The 15000-nt window shown below is 39.4% G+C and overlaps 2 protein-coding genes and 1 pseudogene across 2 annotated transcripts in view; 1 reads left to right on the top strand and 2 right to left on the bottom strand.

Annotated features, from left to right (window-relative positions):
- LOC137999604 (uncharacterized) overlaps positions 1–15000 on the bottom strand; it is a 40631-nt gene that overhangs the window by 63 nt on the left and 25568 nt on the right. Inside the window, exons 6-8 of the mRNA XM_068845424.1 lie at positions 5001–5213; positions 4528–4596; positions 1–3007 (exon numbers count right to left, since the gene is read on the bottom strand). The exon at positions 1–3007 is cut by the window's left edge and continues 63 nt beyond it. Of these exons, the coding sequence (XP_068701525.1) occupies positions 2346–3007; positions 4528–4596; positions 5001–5213 (944 nt within the window). The 3' untranslated portion in view covers positions 1–2345. The remainder of the gene's footprint in view (positions 3008–4527; positions 4597–5000; positions 5214–15000) is intronic.
- LOC137999605 (uncharacterized) lies at positions 8457–9932 on the top strand. The gene has a single exon (XM_068845426.1). It carries the CDS (start codon positions 8517–8519, stop codon positions 9789–9791), a length of 1275 nt encoding a protein of 424 aa, XP_068701527.1. The 5' UTR covers positions 8457–8516; the 3' UTR covers positions 9792–9932.
- Positions 10260–11632, bottom strand: LOC137999335 (uncharacterized; annotated as a pseudogene).

The following is a 15000-nucleotide window of genomic DNA, read 5'->3' as shown; positions in this document are numbered from 1 at the left end:
CTGTTACATTTTAATTCTTACCAGTATCTACAATGGGATCATTAATGAAGTAAATATTCTATTAAATTTAAAAACATTTCACATACCACTGGTTGCAATATAATGCTCAATAGCAACTACAATGTCCTTCAAAAACCTTCCGACTAATTTGCCTTTGGTAGCCCTGGGCAGGCCTAAATTCTATGGATGCCTCATTTTACACTAAACTACAGAATGCAGGGCCACTTATTTTCGCATCATGGAATAAAAATACGCGCTATTGTGACAAACTGCATTCTTCAAAAGCTGCAGATACATTTGCATGTGATAGCCCTGGGTAGCACTGATTTCTGCAGTCGCTCCAACTTTCAAATACCGATGAACTAATTTGCACATTATGGCGGTACTTTGAGAAGACAATGAGTGGTTGTCAGGTATTCTGAATTCGCCACCATGACCATTCATCAACATAAAATGCCAAAATTAATTAATTAACAATAATTATTCACCAAAGGCGAGAGGGAGGTGAACATCAGTGAATAAAAGCAGAGACGAAGTTGAGGTTTTTATTCACCGATATTCACCGAGCCTGAGGAGAATTATTATTGTCTTAGAAAAATTATATAGGTGATTCTTTGAAAAATATGCATTTTTGTTGAATCAATTAATTTCCTCTTCTGTCACCTCAACAAAATGAAAAACTGCTTAGGCGATTATCGTGTAATAACTACCTCAAGTGCAACCAATCAGCGCAGAGAATTTTCAATAATCAGCTGTGTAATTATGCTAATGATTATTATCCTCAAGTCTGAGGGGCAGGCTAAATAATTAATGGTAAATAACTCTGTAAATTAATGGCTGAACATCTACATTACATCGTTGTGTACAAGAAGATATTCCTTGAAAATAATACACGTATAAAAATAAACAATTCATTAAGCTATCAGAACTCATTACCTGTTGTAATCAAATTCAACACTTTTTAAGGGAAAACAACTTCATATCAACACCTTTTTACATACGTAATCTAAGCATTTTTGAGTGAACTCTTTCACTTGTAAGTGGGTTCCGTTAGGGCATTGGAAAATCTATAAAACTGTACACCCACAAATTCGATTCAGACAAACTTCCTCAATTACTGATAATATTAAATGGTCTAACAAAATAAAAATAAAAAATAAGCACGCATTGCGTACGTGTGGTAGAGCAGTAACACAGCGCTGTATAATTGTCAACTGAGTTGCGTTTTGTCTCCCAGGAGATTCAAGTTATTTTGCGTAATATGTAGCTCTAACAGTACACGATATTGTTTTGGTAGCGTTTATCATTATAGTGCCATGGTAGATGTCTTAAGTAAATAGCCCCCTGAGAAGACATGTGGTTACTAGTAAAATACTAAACCCAGAAAGATTGAAGAAAATAAAATAGAATCAAGAAACATTGGCTTCCACGCTGACATATTCACCATTTTCAAGTTCTCTTACAACTTCTTTTTCACCACAAGTTTACGCGTGCACTCTGAGCGCGTGACAGCTTTCTAAAACAAAAGTTCACTGAAGTTGATCAATGTCCGGCGGGGTTAGTATTTGGATGGGTGACCTCAAAATATACGACTTGCCGTCAGAAACATAGGATTTTAACGCTCAAAAATGCGAACTAAGCAGGGTACAGATTTTGTTAGCCTGCTTTAAGCAAAACAAACGTTGATGCAAACGTAAATAAATATTGATACACAGCTTTTAGGACGAGCAGAAGGAAGTTTTGAGAAGTGTCGATCGAGAACAAAATATTTAGCCATCAGCAACAAAATTTGCGAAATGAAAACAACTTAAATTTTGAACTGAGAATATACAAAGTTACCATCAGTTACCTTTCGCCTGCACAAGTAATCGCAAAATTGAAAGTGACTACAAGTTACCTTGCATCTGTGTCAAAATGATGGCAAGACACCGGGTTTTTGTTTTTGTTATTTTGTTTTTTTTTTCTTTCAAGTGCTTTTAAGACTGACAAGAAATGTGCAAATTCAACACAAAGATCACAATCACCCAACTCTTGAGGTTGACCATTGTTTCTGCAAAGTCAAAAATTTAGTCTCCTAAATGAGGTTATGTATCACCAGGTGATTCTATCATTTTGGAAATAACGGCTGCTGTATTATTCATTGGCGTCACAAATTCTTGCCGATTTTGGGGCTCATTTTGTTGAAACTCAAGCACGCTTCCAAGCATGTTCATGAGTTATGCACGCACTGCGGGCCTATTGCCATCACAGACTTACACTCTTACGCTTCTACAACACGGTGACATAGTGTGTAATGTACTCACAGTGCATTACCACAATGAAGACCAATCGAGCTTTCTAAGGATTTAACATTCGATTTCATCATCCACCTCAACCTGGTCCTTGCTGACCAGTTCTGTCTCGCATAGTTCACACTTGATCTTGCCAGGTTCATTAACCAAAGTACACATGGGACACACATTGCGACCCTCTTGCGTATCCGATTCATGAAGTGCATTGCACCCCAGACACACTAGCACTTGTGGCCCATTCAACATGGTACAGAATCTGCACTGCCATGGTGGACCCTCTTTCTTTTTAAGCTTCTTTGGCTTAGTCCTTGTCCTGCTGCTGACCTTGGCAATCCTTGGGCCCCGGTTCCGAAGAACAGACACAAAGCTGTGCCCAATTGGACTCTTTTGGCATGCAAGGGCAAGTGGCGCACAGGACGGGCAATAGCTGCACCAACAATGCTGGCACCTAAGAGAGGGGAATACATCGGGGTTTTTGCAGTCCACTGCAGAGCATTTGCTCCTGTTCTTTGATGTCAACAACTCACTGCAGTCCAGGAGTGTACTCTGCTCAGGGATGGTTAGGGAGAATAAGTCAAGTGCGTCTGGGTCAAGCGGTAGCGATGAAGGTGAGTGGGTGCTGCTCAAGGAAGTAGACTCCTCTGATTGATCATACGAAGACAGCAAAGTTGCCCTCTGATTTGGTTTTAGCGATCTTGTTTCTTCAGCAACAGCACCTGAGAGAAATGTTTTTGAGATACAGATGATACGTTTACCAAAGAATAATAATCTTATCATTATTATGAAATGAGAAATTATCACTCATTATTATATAAACACTAATGGAATACCAAGTGATCTTCCCTGCAAAAGCATATCTCCACATGTGAAGATAACATATTATCTTCACACATGAAAAAATCACTGTTGCTAAGGCTAATTATAAAAATCGTGCCTTTCAATGGCTTAATATTGATTTAGTATTTCATTGGTGTTTATATAATAAATAGAATATTACATGGCCGCTTGGAGATACGAAATTTTTCTTCTCATGTTGAAAAATATTTCACTCATTCGCTGCACTCACTCATGAAATATTTTTTAACACTCGAAGAGAAATTTCGTATCTCCGCGCAGCCATGTAATATCCTCTACTTCCTATAGAGCGGTTTTCAGTTGAGTGTTGAAAGCAATTAGCTAATTGCTTTGGTTTTGCATTACTTGACTCAGTCATTGGTTCAAAGTTCTCGCACCACTTATTAAAGGAAAAAAAACAAACTTTTTACAGGTAAAACAAGTTTCTTGTTTGTGTTCATGTTTGTATTAAGTAATGGTTTCCGTAAATGTTTTCTTTGAGAAGTCGTGTTAAGGTGGTACTTTGCAAATTTTACTGCCAGTATTTCTGGACAGAAGTGATGTTAAAATTGAAGAGAAGGGCAAGAGTACAGATTGCAAGACTTAAATCGCCAGAAAGGGTACAAGACGACTGAGTTAAAATAGTAAATTTTTAGTAAATGGGCAGTTAAACGTGGCTCAGGGGAAACTGTTCCTACACATTACAAGTACTTGGACTGAAATGTCAAACCATGGTGTGTTGCAAATACAGGAAGTGAGATGTTGAGTTTTTAGCTTCAGTTGGTGAATGTGCATAAGTATGAAGTGATTAAGTTATCTGTCTGTGACATAGGCACAATTGGACAAAATTTTGAATGCTCTCTGGTTCTCTGTTCTCTCTGTACAACAGATAGGGTTGATTAGGGTAAGGGGAAAAGGCGCAGTTGGAAGTTGATGTCAGAGGGATGACTGGGCTTGCGAATGGACAAGCACAAAGAGTACAGTGTATGTAAGAGGATTACCAAAAGGTCTAACTGGGTCTTTTCTTTATTCAAGTCCGACATGGAAGTATAGTTGCGTAGATGTGTGTGTCTGTGTGTGTATACAAGAGGCTTTGCTGTTCTACTTAACTGTTTAGAGTGTAATGTGAAGTGCTAGTTTTCAACCCCATACGAACCATGTGAGCGTTAGCCCTACTAATGGAAATGGGCCCACACAAGGACAGAGAAAAACTCTGACCAGGGTGGGCCGAGGACATATGTAAAGTACCTTGGGAAGCAGTAGATGATCACTACTGTACCAGCCTGATTCCCTAAGGGGTAGCACAGGGTATTCCTGACAGTCACCTACAGCCTTTTGGGAAAACTGTACACTGCTGTACACTCTTTGGTCTTCTGGCATTTTAATACATTTTGTAAGTTACCTTGTGATTCAGTGGTCACAGACGTGTCGTTTCGCCCCTCTGATTCATCTGTCAAAGAAATAACATCCCCTGTGGAGTAAAAAGAACTTCTAGAAAAATTGACCCCATGCTGATAGTTGCTATTTGCTTAGTTCTTCCATTAGCCATAGCTATTGTACAAGAACTACAAGAGACAAATAAGCTAACTAGTGTGAGAAAATTCTCATACCTTTAAGACAAGCAGAAGTCATAAGCAGCAACAACAACAAAATCCGAATCACCTGCTGATGATGAAAAAACAACCTCCAGCCAATTTCAGGTAGAGCTTTCAATGGCTGTTCAGATCACATAATGAATTACGATCTATTTTTTTTCTAGTTTCCTTTATTCAAAGGACCTGTGGGTCTATTATGATGCCAAATGCCTCTACTCCAAAAAAGTAATTGGCTGACTCATCTTCAAACTAAGTGGCTCATTGCATGTTTTTAACTGACCTCCTGGGCTGAGTAGCCGCAGTCTGTCTATTTCTTTCTGCAGCTCTTGTAGTAAGCTTGTTTTTGAATCCTCTCCATTCTCTAACTCCTGTAAATCCACTGCAAGTGGAGATGGCAGTGTCACATCCCCACCCACTGCTCCCTCAAGCTCTTCACTCTCATCTTCCTCTCCAGTCTCATAAGGTGTGTCACTTGAACGCTCTAGCGGGCCATCTGGAATTAATCAACCATTAATGAAAACTTACTATTTCTGCATTTTGATTCAACATTAAGTTTTAAATCAGTTAACTGTATCATTAACCCATTCACTCCCGGGGGCTCCCCACTGATGAGTAAAATCGTCTGGCGTTAGAAAGAGTAAAATACTAAGTGGGGCTGGTTCAGGCCGGATTGGGAATCCAAGGGTTAAATAACTATTTTACGAATTAATATGCTTAGTGGCCTACAAGTTTAATCATCTTCAAACTAATAGCATTCTTCAATCTCACCATTCTAAGTATAGTTCCAGTGACTTTTGAAACGTTTTCAAACTGCTGTTTGTAAATTTATTCTTCTTCCTTGATTATTACAAACAGCGCAAAAACTCGGTTCTGCTCCTAGCACTGCAACTAGAATCCTTTCAGGTAATTACTCATAACCTTGAAGATTGTTGCTTGGGTTTACAACCTTGATAAAACTTGCAACCTTGGTTAAAACTGCTACTTTGATGAAACTTGTAACTTGTAAAAACAAAACCCTTTTTGGTTGACGTGTACTCTATTGTGAGCCTTACTGTATGCACAAGAGCTTAATCGCGACAGTAAAACCTAAGAAAAATCTAGAAAATTCTGGAAACAGTAAAAAGAACTAGGGAGGGTGACATAAATTAATTGAACTTTCCTTATCAAATGTTAAATGATAACAAGATGAACTAAAGTAAATAATATGGTATAACCTAGTAGAAAAACAAACACTGGGTGTTCAGCTATAGATACACTAAAAGAAAAGCAATCTAAGGTGAATGGCATTTCGTTCACTCAACTTACAAAAGTTGGTTTGTGTCTGCTTCATCCATTTATGTCCAGAAATGCATGTGATTACATGCATACCGGTACCCAATTTTGATAATCTAATGTGTAAGGTCTAATGTCTAAGGATTTACTATTCCTACAATAATAATAATTATTATAATACAGGGTTGTATATAAGAGCCGGCAGCCGGCGAAGTTCGCCGGCTTCTCTGTCAGGTTTCGCCGGCTACTTTCATTGTTTGAAGAGTCAAGATATGTAGAGGAGATGTTGTTTATGAGGTCTAAACTACTTGGGTTCAATACAAATAAAAATTTGCAGTGCCTATCTTTTCTGAAAACACATAAAAGACTTCTGACTCAAGAGCAGTTTAACCCTTTCAGCCCCGATAGTGCCAAATGGCACTTATAGATTCACTCTGTCTAACGCCAGACGATTTTACTCGTCAATGGGGAACCCCTCGGGGCTTAAAGGGTTAAGCTAACAGCGTGAAAAAACTATGTCCCCGTTTAACCCTTTCAGCCCCGATAGTGCCAAATGGCACTTATAGATTTTACTCTGTCTAACGCCAGACGATTTTACTCGTCAATGGGGAACCCCTCGGGGCTTAAAGGGTTAAAAACGTTATGCTTGAGACTTTCGTTTTGAAAAAATCTTGCTGCGGTGGCGGGAAAGTAGGAACAATATGATTTGCTGTCCGCCATATTGGATTTCGATATCTTTTAACAGCCACCGATTGTATCTTACCGGAAGGAAAAATCACTCAAGGACGTTTTAGTCCGCGCAAAACTTCACTTAATCATGCCGCAATCATAAAAAAACTTGTAAAAAAAGAAACACTTTCAAAAGGTTTGTTCTCAAACCAGAAGGAAATTTACATATGATGTTCTGCTAGCAACACGCTCAGCCTGCGTTCATGCATCTCTTACCACAACTCAACTGAGGAACAAAACTAGCCCCTGATCATTCAAAAAACCGCTCCTTCGTTTTCACTTCGAACCTTTCAGTTGATCATTTACAGCGAACGTAGAGGCTGAGGACTCGTAGACTTTATTTAAACACTTGAATGTAACACTCCTCGGAGTTAAATCCTACTTGCCCGCGTAAGTGCTCGTCCTCTCGAGGGCATCTCTACGCTTCAACATGACAACGGATCTTTATCCAACGTCACTCTTGATCAACTCTCACTGCTTTACGGAACTCCTAAACTCTTCGGAAAAAACTACATCACTCTTAAACCGCTCGAGTGATTTTCAATTTTCGAAATTACTACAACCAAGTTCCAAGTTCCCGCTAATTACACAATGGAACGAATGTGTGTCATCTTCACACCTAAACAGGATCGAAACATCCTTTACGCCATTGGCCAATTAGTACCCTCCAATCAGCTTCTTTATTTAACAACCAATCAGAAGCCTTTGCTGGTCTAGTCCTTCAAAGTATGTGCCATGTTTACAAGTTGTCAAGTGGCAATATTTGCCAGGCTCGTTAGCTCCAGCAAAACCACCAAAAAGATACAAAAAATGTCACTCAACTTTTTGTTTATAGGGTTGTATTATACACCCTATGCAAAATGAAAAGGGACTGGGAGCGATACGTGCGAGAACGAGGCTAGTTGGGCCTTGTTCTGTTTACTCGTGGTAAAAATGGCTGCTGATCAAACTGTAAGTGCCAGCCGTCTTTCCGAGGGCGATATACCAGGAGCATCTCTTCAAGGACGAAATCCTACAACACTCACCACGGATGAGCTTCGCTTTTGGTTAAAATGTCGTGGCGACCCGGCAAAAGGATTAAAAACAAAGGCACAGTTAGCAAAAAGGCAAGTAAGCTTATCGATGTATTTCTCAGTAGTCGTAATAATAAGGGTTTTTTTATACTGTACTTGGTTAAAAGGACTCGATATTTAACATGCCTTATTTCTTATTTCAAGTAGAGATCAGGAGATTTAATGTTTATTTCCGTCGCTTACCTGTTTCTGCACAATTAACTGGTGTGCTAATTTTTCCGTAGAGTACTTGAATATGTGGCTTCTGGTCGTGATAAAGATGTTGTGGATCCAGACAAGAACCTTATTTACACGCATCGAAAGCAGAGACAAGAAAAATTACAAACTCGAAATGATCCGTTGCTAAAGGAAAGTACTGTAAGGTTTTCATCGACTGGGTGGTCAACAAGCTTACAACGAATGCCATTGTTTACAAAGGCAGAAATGGATTTGCATGTCTCTCAGTCTGGAAAAAACATTGACCGAAGTAAACAGAGCCATACAGTTCCAACAAGCATGAGAAAAGCCAAGACGTTCCTTGAAGACGAATACTTGAAGGACGTAGTTGCTGCTAGTGACAATGAATATTTCTTTTTTCAATGTTTGTGTCATCATAGCTTTAAAAAAATGAAGCCCCTCATAAATTAAAAGTTGCACTTTGTTTAGTGAGTGGAAGTGTAAAGTATGCTTCATGTACGTGCGTGGCGGGATCTGCTGGCTTTTGTAATCATGTACTTGCACTTATGATGAAACTTTGTAAGTTTAGCTTGTATAGCTGTCAAAATGTCAAGGAGTTGGACCATGAATCTGATATGGCACAACCTAAGGCATGCACCTCCAGTTTACAGCTGTGGCACAGACCTGCAAGAGGGGAAAAAATCAAGCCCCAACCTGTCATGGAACTCAATGTAAAGAGGTCCAAATTAGATAGCGATTATGATCCTGATAGTGGTGTGAGGTGTTTATTGTATGAAGCTAGGAAAAACTTGAGCACACAAACATCAGATGAAGTTATGTTGAAAGACAAGCTTCAAAAGATCAATCCTAAATTTGCCCTGTCTCAAATCATTTCTCCTGGTGGTACTAACTTACAGGAAACAAAATTTGGAAAATCTCCGAGTGGTTCATATGCAAGTTATCAGTTACAGTTTTCCGAGTCCAATTTTCAAGTTTTCTGCAATATTGACTCAGTGCCTAGAGCAGACGGCAATGATGGTAATGATGACCAAAATGCTATATCTGCGTTTCCTGCATTTCCTTTGCAACGTTCTGAACAGTACAAAAAGCCAGATGGTTTGAGCAGGAACCAAGAAGCACTCCTGGATCATTTGACTGTTGATGAGGTAAAGCTCAATAACATAGAGAAGACTACAAGAGAACAAACAGCCTCCCAAGAATGGAATGCTGAAAGAAAATTTCGGTTTACAGCTTCTAATTTCCACACCATTGCAAAAAGGAAAAGAAATCATGCCTCTTTAGTAAACAATCTGCTTCATCCCAAGCCATTTACTTCCAAGCAGACAGAACACGGGAAAACCTATGAACCTGTAGCCTTGAAAGAATATGGAAAATATATGTTTGCAGCTAGGAATCCAGTTACAGTGTTAAAAAGTGGCCTTGTTGTGAGTATGGCCTGTCCAATTTTGGCAGCATCGCCAGATGGCAAGGTCATTGATCATAGTTGTAGTAAGCCTTTTGGACTAGTAGAGGTTAAATGTCCCTTCACTAAGTTTCATGTAAGTCCCTTAGATGCATGTGCAGATGAAAGTTTCTTTGCAGAAAATGTAAATGGACAGCCAAGACTGAAAAGGGGACATCAGTACTACTTTCAAATACAGGGTCAACTTGCTGTTACAGGCGCTAGCTGGTGTGATTTTGCAATTTACACCAACAAAGGCATGAGTGTAGAGAGGATCACATTTGATCCTCAGTTCTGGGACACATTGAATGAATGCCTTAAGAACTGCTACTTCAATCATTTTATAGAGCCAGCCGCTTTAGAATTCTGTAAACATTAGAAAAGCGTGTCATTGTTGTTAAATTGTAGCAATGACACATATGTCTAAAACAGAGTATCAACCTTGATGTCTTTCAAGATAAAACTTTTGTAAGATTAGTTTCTTTATTCTCAGTTCTTGAGCACAATGACTGTACGAAGATAAATGACAGTTTACTAGCTCCTAGCGCACAAAGATGCCGAAACCCTAGTTTACCAAATCTGTGCTCTTTCTGAGACATAACATTAGGGTCTGGCGCTTTTATTAAATAATGTTGTCTTCTGTAGAAGGCATTATTGCTTTGCCTAAATGTTACGTGGAAATAAGAGGATCGTGCATGTTACACAAAAAGGCACAGACACTCCACATTTGATTTACCACCCCAAATAGACTAAGTGGTACGACACTATCCCAAATGCGGACGTTCTTGACTTTGTTAATAGCTCGTTCGATATGTATTCTTACCGAGGCAATTTCCTGGGTCTTGATAACATCTTGTGCTGTCATTTGGGTATACAACCCTAGAAAAGGTGGAATGTTTAGGTTCACACCCAGTGGAAGGAGATCTTGAATTGTAAAGCCTTTATCGGCCATCACAGTGTCACCTTTATCAAAATCTAACTTCAGAAAAACCACTTCTCTCACCAATTTCGCGATCGGAAATACTTCCACTGTATAGTTGACTGATAAAAGTTATAGCTCCACTAGGAGCAATTCCAACTAAGCCTTTCAGAGTTACGTGGTTTTTATACGAGCTGAACAGCTTCGAATTCAAAAGAAGGCTGGAAGGCATCTGACATCTAATCTCTGTGCAATCGATTATTACACGGGTGGAAGAGTATTTGTCTTTAAAGCTCGTCTGGCATAGTAACTGTAACAACCTCCTTATTTGCCCATATAGATACCTGACCAAATTTAAGATACAAGTAATTTATCCAGGACAGGAATATCCTGCTCACTGTTGACTGAGAGATATGAAACAAGTGAGCCAGATGCTTTTCTGCAAATCCCCTTCTTAGTCTGCAGAGTACAAGGAAAAACTCCTCTCTTGCTTCTAAGCTCCTTTTTCTACCTTTGTGAGTGCATTCCTCTGGTTCCTCGGTTTCATTTTCGTTCTCATCATAAAAACGCTTTGGGACACTTCTTTCTTTTGACGAGCAGTACCTAATGTTCTCCCCATTCGTTCCAGTGTTCAAAAATTCATATACAGCATTAAATGTAGCAAAGTTAGGAAAGCCGGTGTAAAAGACGATGTCCTCGTCAGAGGTAAAATTTCGCAACTGAAAAACGCGAGAATCTGCAAGACCCTTCTGACGTTTCAAAACTCCTATTTCAGCCTTTAGCGAAGCATTTTCAAGCTCCAAACTCTTCAGTTTTTCGAGAAGTTCTTTGAAATCTTCTGTCGTGTTTCCTTGCGTATCCGTGTCGTTTTGCACGTCATGATCAGCAGAGCTACCAGCCGCCGATGAAGTGCAGTTATCAGCGTTGGTTTCAGTTGCACTAGTTGTTTGAGATACTATCAACTCTGTGTCTGTATTCGACGTAAACATACGTTTCTTAGGAGGCTTTCTCTTTAGCGGAGAACTTTGTGACCAAGAAAAACGTGACGGCACGACCCCTTCCCTGACATAAATACGCTGGCCTCCGACAGACTTAACAAAGTCCTCAGGTTTAAAGTGACGAGAGCAAATCTTCGTGTTTTGGTTGACAGTAAAATCCTTACATTCGTCGCGACGAATAGCATGCAGCCAACGTTTCTTGAGGTTCACATCATCTGGAAACTTGAAGTAGAAAATTTTCTTTCCATTTTCACTCCTGTACAGCTTTTTGGTGCATTTGGGAACACAACAATTTGCCGGCATATTTAAAATTTGGCGCCCTTCGCATCAGGCGGCCATTTTTTCTTGGCCCAACTAGCCTCGTTCTCGCACGTATCGCTCCCAGTCCCTTTTCATTTTGCATAGGGTGTATTGAAATGTCACTTCGTCTTTCTTTGAGTAACATGGTTTTCATAGTATAATTGCAGCTTGATTCATCCCTCTAATGTTTGAGTTTCATGGCCCAAAATGCCAGGAAATGCATTTTCTGGCATTCAGTTTTCAAAAATTTTCTGGGGGAGCATGCCCCCGGACCCCCCTAGAAGCGATGGGCTAAAGCCCATCGTGTGGGTCCTCTGGACCCACAACCGTCTACTTTGCAAAAAACTCCGGCTACTTAAAACCTTAAAGAAAACCCTGATTTAATATAAACACCAATAAAATACCAAGTGAGCTTTCACGCGAAAACATAATATCTTCACTCGTGAAGACAACATGTTATTTTCACACATGAAAATATTACTGTTACTATGGTTACATAAGAAAATCGTGCCTTTCAATGCCTTTCATGAAATGATTTAGTATTTCATTGGTGTTTATTTAATAAATAGAACATTACATGGCTGCTTGGAGATACGAAATTTCTCTTCTCGTGTTGAAAAATATTTCACTTGTTCGCTTCACTCACTCATGAAATATTTTTCGACACTCAAAGAGAAATCTCATATCTCCGCGCTGCCGTGTAGTATCCTCTATTTATTAGAGTGGTTTTCAATTGAATGTCGAAAGTAATAAGCGAATTGCTTTCAATTGGTTTATGATTACTTCACTCAGTGATTGGTTCAAAGTTCTCGCGCCACCTTTTCAATCAATCAAAAGTGAAACGAAAACCAATAGTTGCTTGCGCGTGCACATTTTCCCGCGCTTTGTGTCGGCTACGTGTAATTACCTCAAGTTTTGATCGGTTTACTGGATTGTCTCTGTCCTTTTTGATTGGCCAAAGTAATAACTTTGGTTTTGGTTTTACACCACTCGATTGAAAGTCACTCTATCAGTGCAAGGGTTAGCTGGCCACTTTAAAAACCTAGTACAACTTGGGCACTCACTTAATATTATTAAGGTGACACAGTTAAGAAGAGTAAAATGTAATATTAATTTACTTGCTACATATGGTAGTTTGTTGAGTGTATCGTAAGCAAACTAACCCAAAAAACAAAACAAAGTCTGCTTATCTGCTGTTCGATTACTGTAAAAACTAAAAGGAGGCCTGCCGGCAACGCTGTCATATCAGTAAGCACTTACTGCTGAACTGAAACAAGGACCTTAAAAGTAAAGGGATCTTTACTTTGGGCAAGATGCCACTCATTTCATCCCAAAAACTGCACTGTAAATATTGACAAGCCTGTGACTACGGAACTCTGACAGAAGTTTAAGTAACTAACACCTATGTATTTCTTTATTGTGAGGAAAACGATTAATAGCATTTCTTTCTTAATATTTCTTACATCTTGCTTTCGTTTTCAAAATCAAAAATACCAAATGTAATTTCAGAATTGGACTTGAATACTTCAGCCATCTTGGACGAGGAGCAATCCCTTTTTACTTTGTTATTTGCCTTTGGACTTTCTTCTTCTTCTTCTTCTTCTTATTATTATTATTATTTTATTATTTATTTATTTTTTTGGAGGGGATGGGGGGGGGGGGGGGGGTGGTGATGTGGCCCGGCATGCATAGGATTTCTTTGTCTGATAGAGGGAAGCCCAAAGTAGGATTCGAACTTGGTGCCCCGTCGTTCAAAGGCAATTGCGATGACCACTAAACCAAGGACGACTATGTGACAGAGTAACGAGGAAATATGTATTACAGAGTTGTGTACATGACCGGAAACGAATTTTTGTGTTTTCGTCGCACACAATGCAATATCTGGTCATCGTATGACTCGGTAACATATCTTACCGTGCTAATTAAATAATTTTATAATTCTCCCGGGAAATGTTAAGAAAAAATATCAAAATTATTTTCAAATACCATCGTAGAAACTTGTAAAGCACCTGTTTACTGGTTTTGATTGGGGTCAAAGCCGTTAACAACAGTTTTAAATGTGAACAACTATTTTACGATCACACTTTATCATGTGGTGGCATCATGGAATGTGGACTTTGGACTACGGAACTGGACTGGATATTGACCAAGATAATGTAAAATAAAAAATCATTGAAATACTGTGAATTTTAAAGGCAATCAGCTAAAATTCCTTTAAACAAAGTGTAGGCTATCCCTAGCCACTTGTTTAGTTAGGGTTCTTGCTTAATGATCTATCACAATTACCTAACCAATATACCAGGAATCACTTCCCCTCTTCCCTGCAAATGGTGAATTCAAAGATGGGGTCAACCACTTATCCAATAAGTCCATCACAGAATATCTCCTTGAGAAAGTTCTTTAAGTAAAACACTAAGAGGTAGTTCAGTAAGGATTTGAAACTATAACCTTTTGCTCAGCAGACTGGCACTTTACTCCATTCAGTCAACCCATTGGTAATAACTGGACACCGCACACTGGTGGCTCAGTTGGGTGAGCACCAGCTGCCACGCGGCGGGTCGTGAGTTCAACTTCGGCCAGACAAACACTCAGGGTCTTAAAAAACTGATGAGAAAGTGCTGCCTTTGTAATTACATCCACAAAAGGTTAGACTTTCAAGTCCTCTTAGATAAGGACTATAAACTGTTGGCCCCATCTCACAGCCTTTCCAGTTAATCAACACTGTAGGACGTTGAAAAACCCACACACTGTTTGTTCGTGAAGAGTAGGGGGGAGACCCCAGTGTTGTGGTCTGCCCTCTTTTCACATACATGTGGGGGTTGGATGGGTGGGTGAGATCAAAATTAATATGTACTCTTATTATATGACTCGCTCCGTTAGCGGGCAAGATGAACCAAATCCCGTGCTGTGATTGGCAAGATCGAGCTATCTTGCCCGCTCAGGATTTCTCGCTTGGTCCCACAGGATCAGAGATCATCTTTTGGTGTCTTATTCCATATAATAAATCCCTTATTGACCAAACTTGTTCAGTCAAGATGGCTGGATATTTGCCTCATTCTTTTTTGCGTGTTTATGGACCTCAACTTCGTCTCGGTTCATAAACATGCAAAAAAAGAGCTTGGCCAGTATCCAGCCATCTTGACCTCATGCTTGGTCAATAACCCATATATAGTGGCTGCCAGAGGCACCTTTACAAGCTGACGTCCGATTTCACCCTAGAGGAAGAATATTATTGTAAACCGCCATGAGACTTTGTGATATGTATGGTATATAAATTCTAAATCATCATCATTTGGACATTGTTACATGTATATTCCACATAGATTTGGTTCAATGTCACACAAGTTGAAAATGGTCAAATAACCACAAAG

This window comes from Montipora foliosa, chromosome 4 (genome assembly GCF_036669935.1).
Source record: "Montipora foliosa isolate CH-2021 chromosome 4, ASM3666993v2, whole genome shotgun sequence".
In the NCBI taxonomy this organism is placed as follows: Eukaryota; Metazoa; Cnidaria; class Anthozoa; order Scleractinia; family Acroporidae; genus Montipora; species Montipora foliosa.
This window is presented reverse-complemented; position numbering and strand designations above follow the sequence as displayed.

Bases quoted from the DNA above. Each gene is read 5' to 3' on its own strand.
- LOC137999605 (XM_068845426.1), top strand. From the start codon at position 8,517: ATGATGAAACTTTGTAAGTTTAGCTTGTATAGCTGTCAAAATGTCAAG.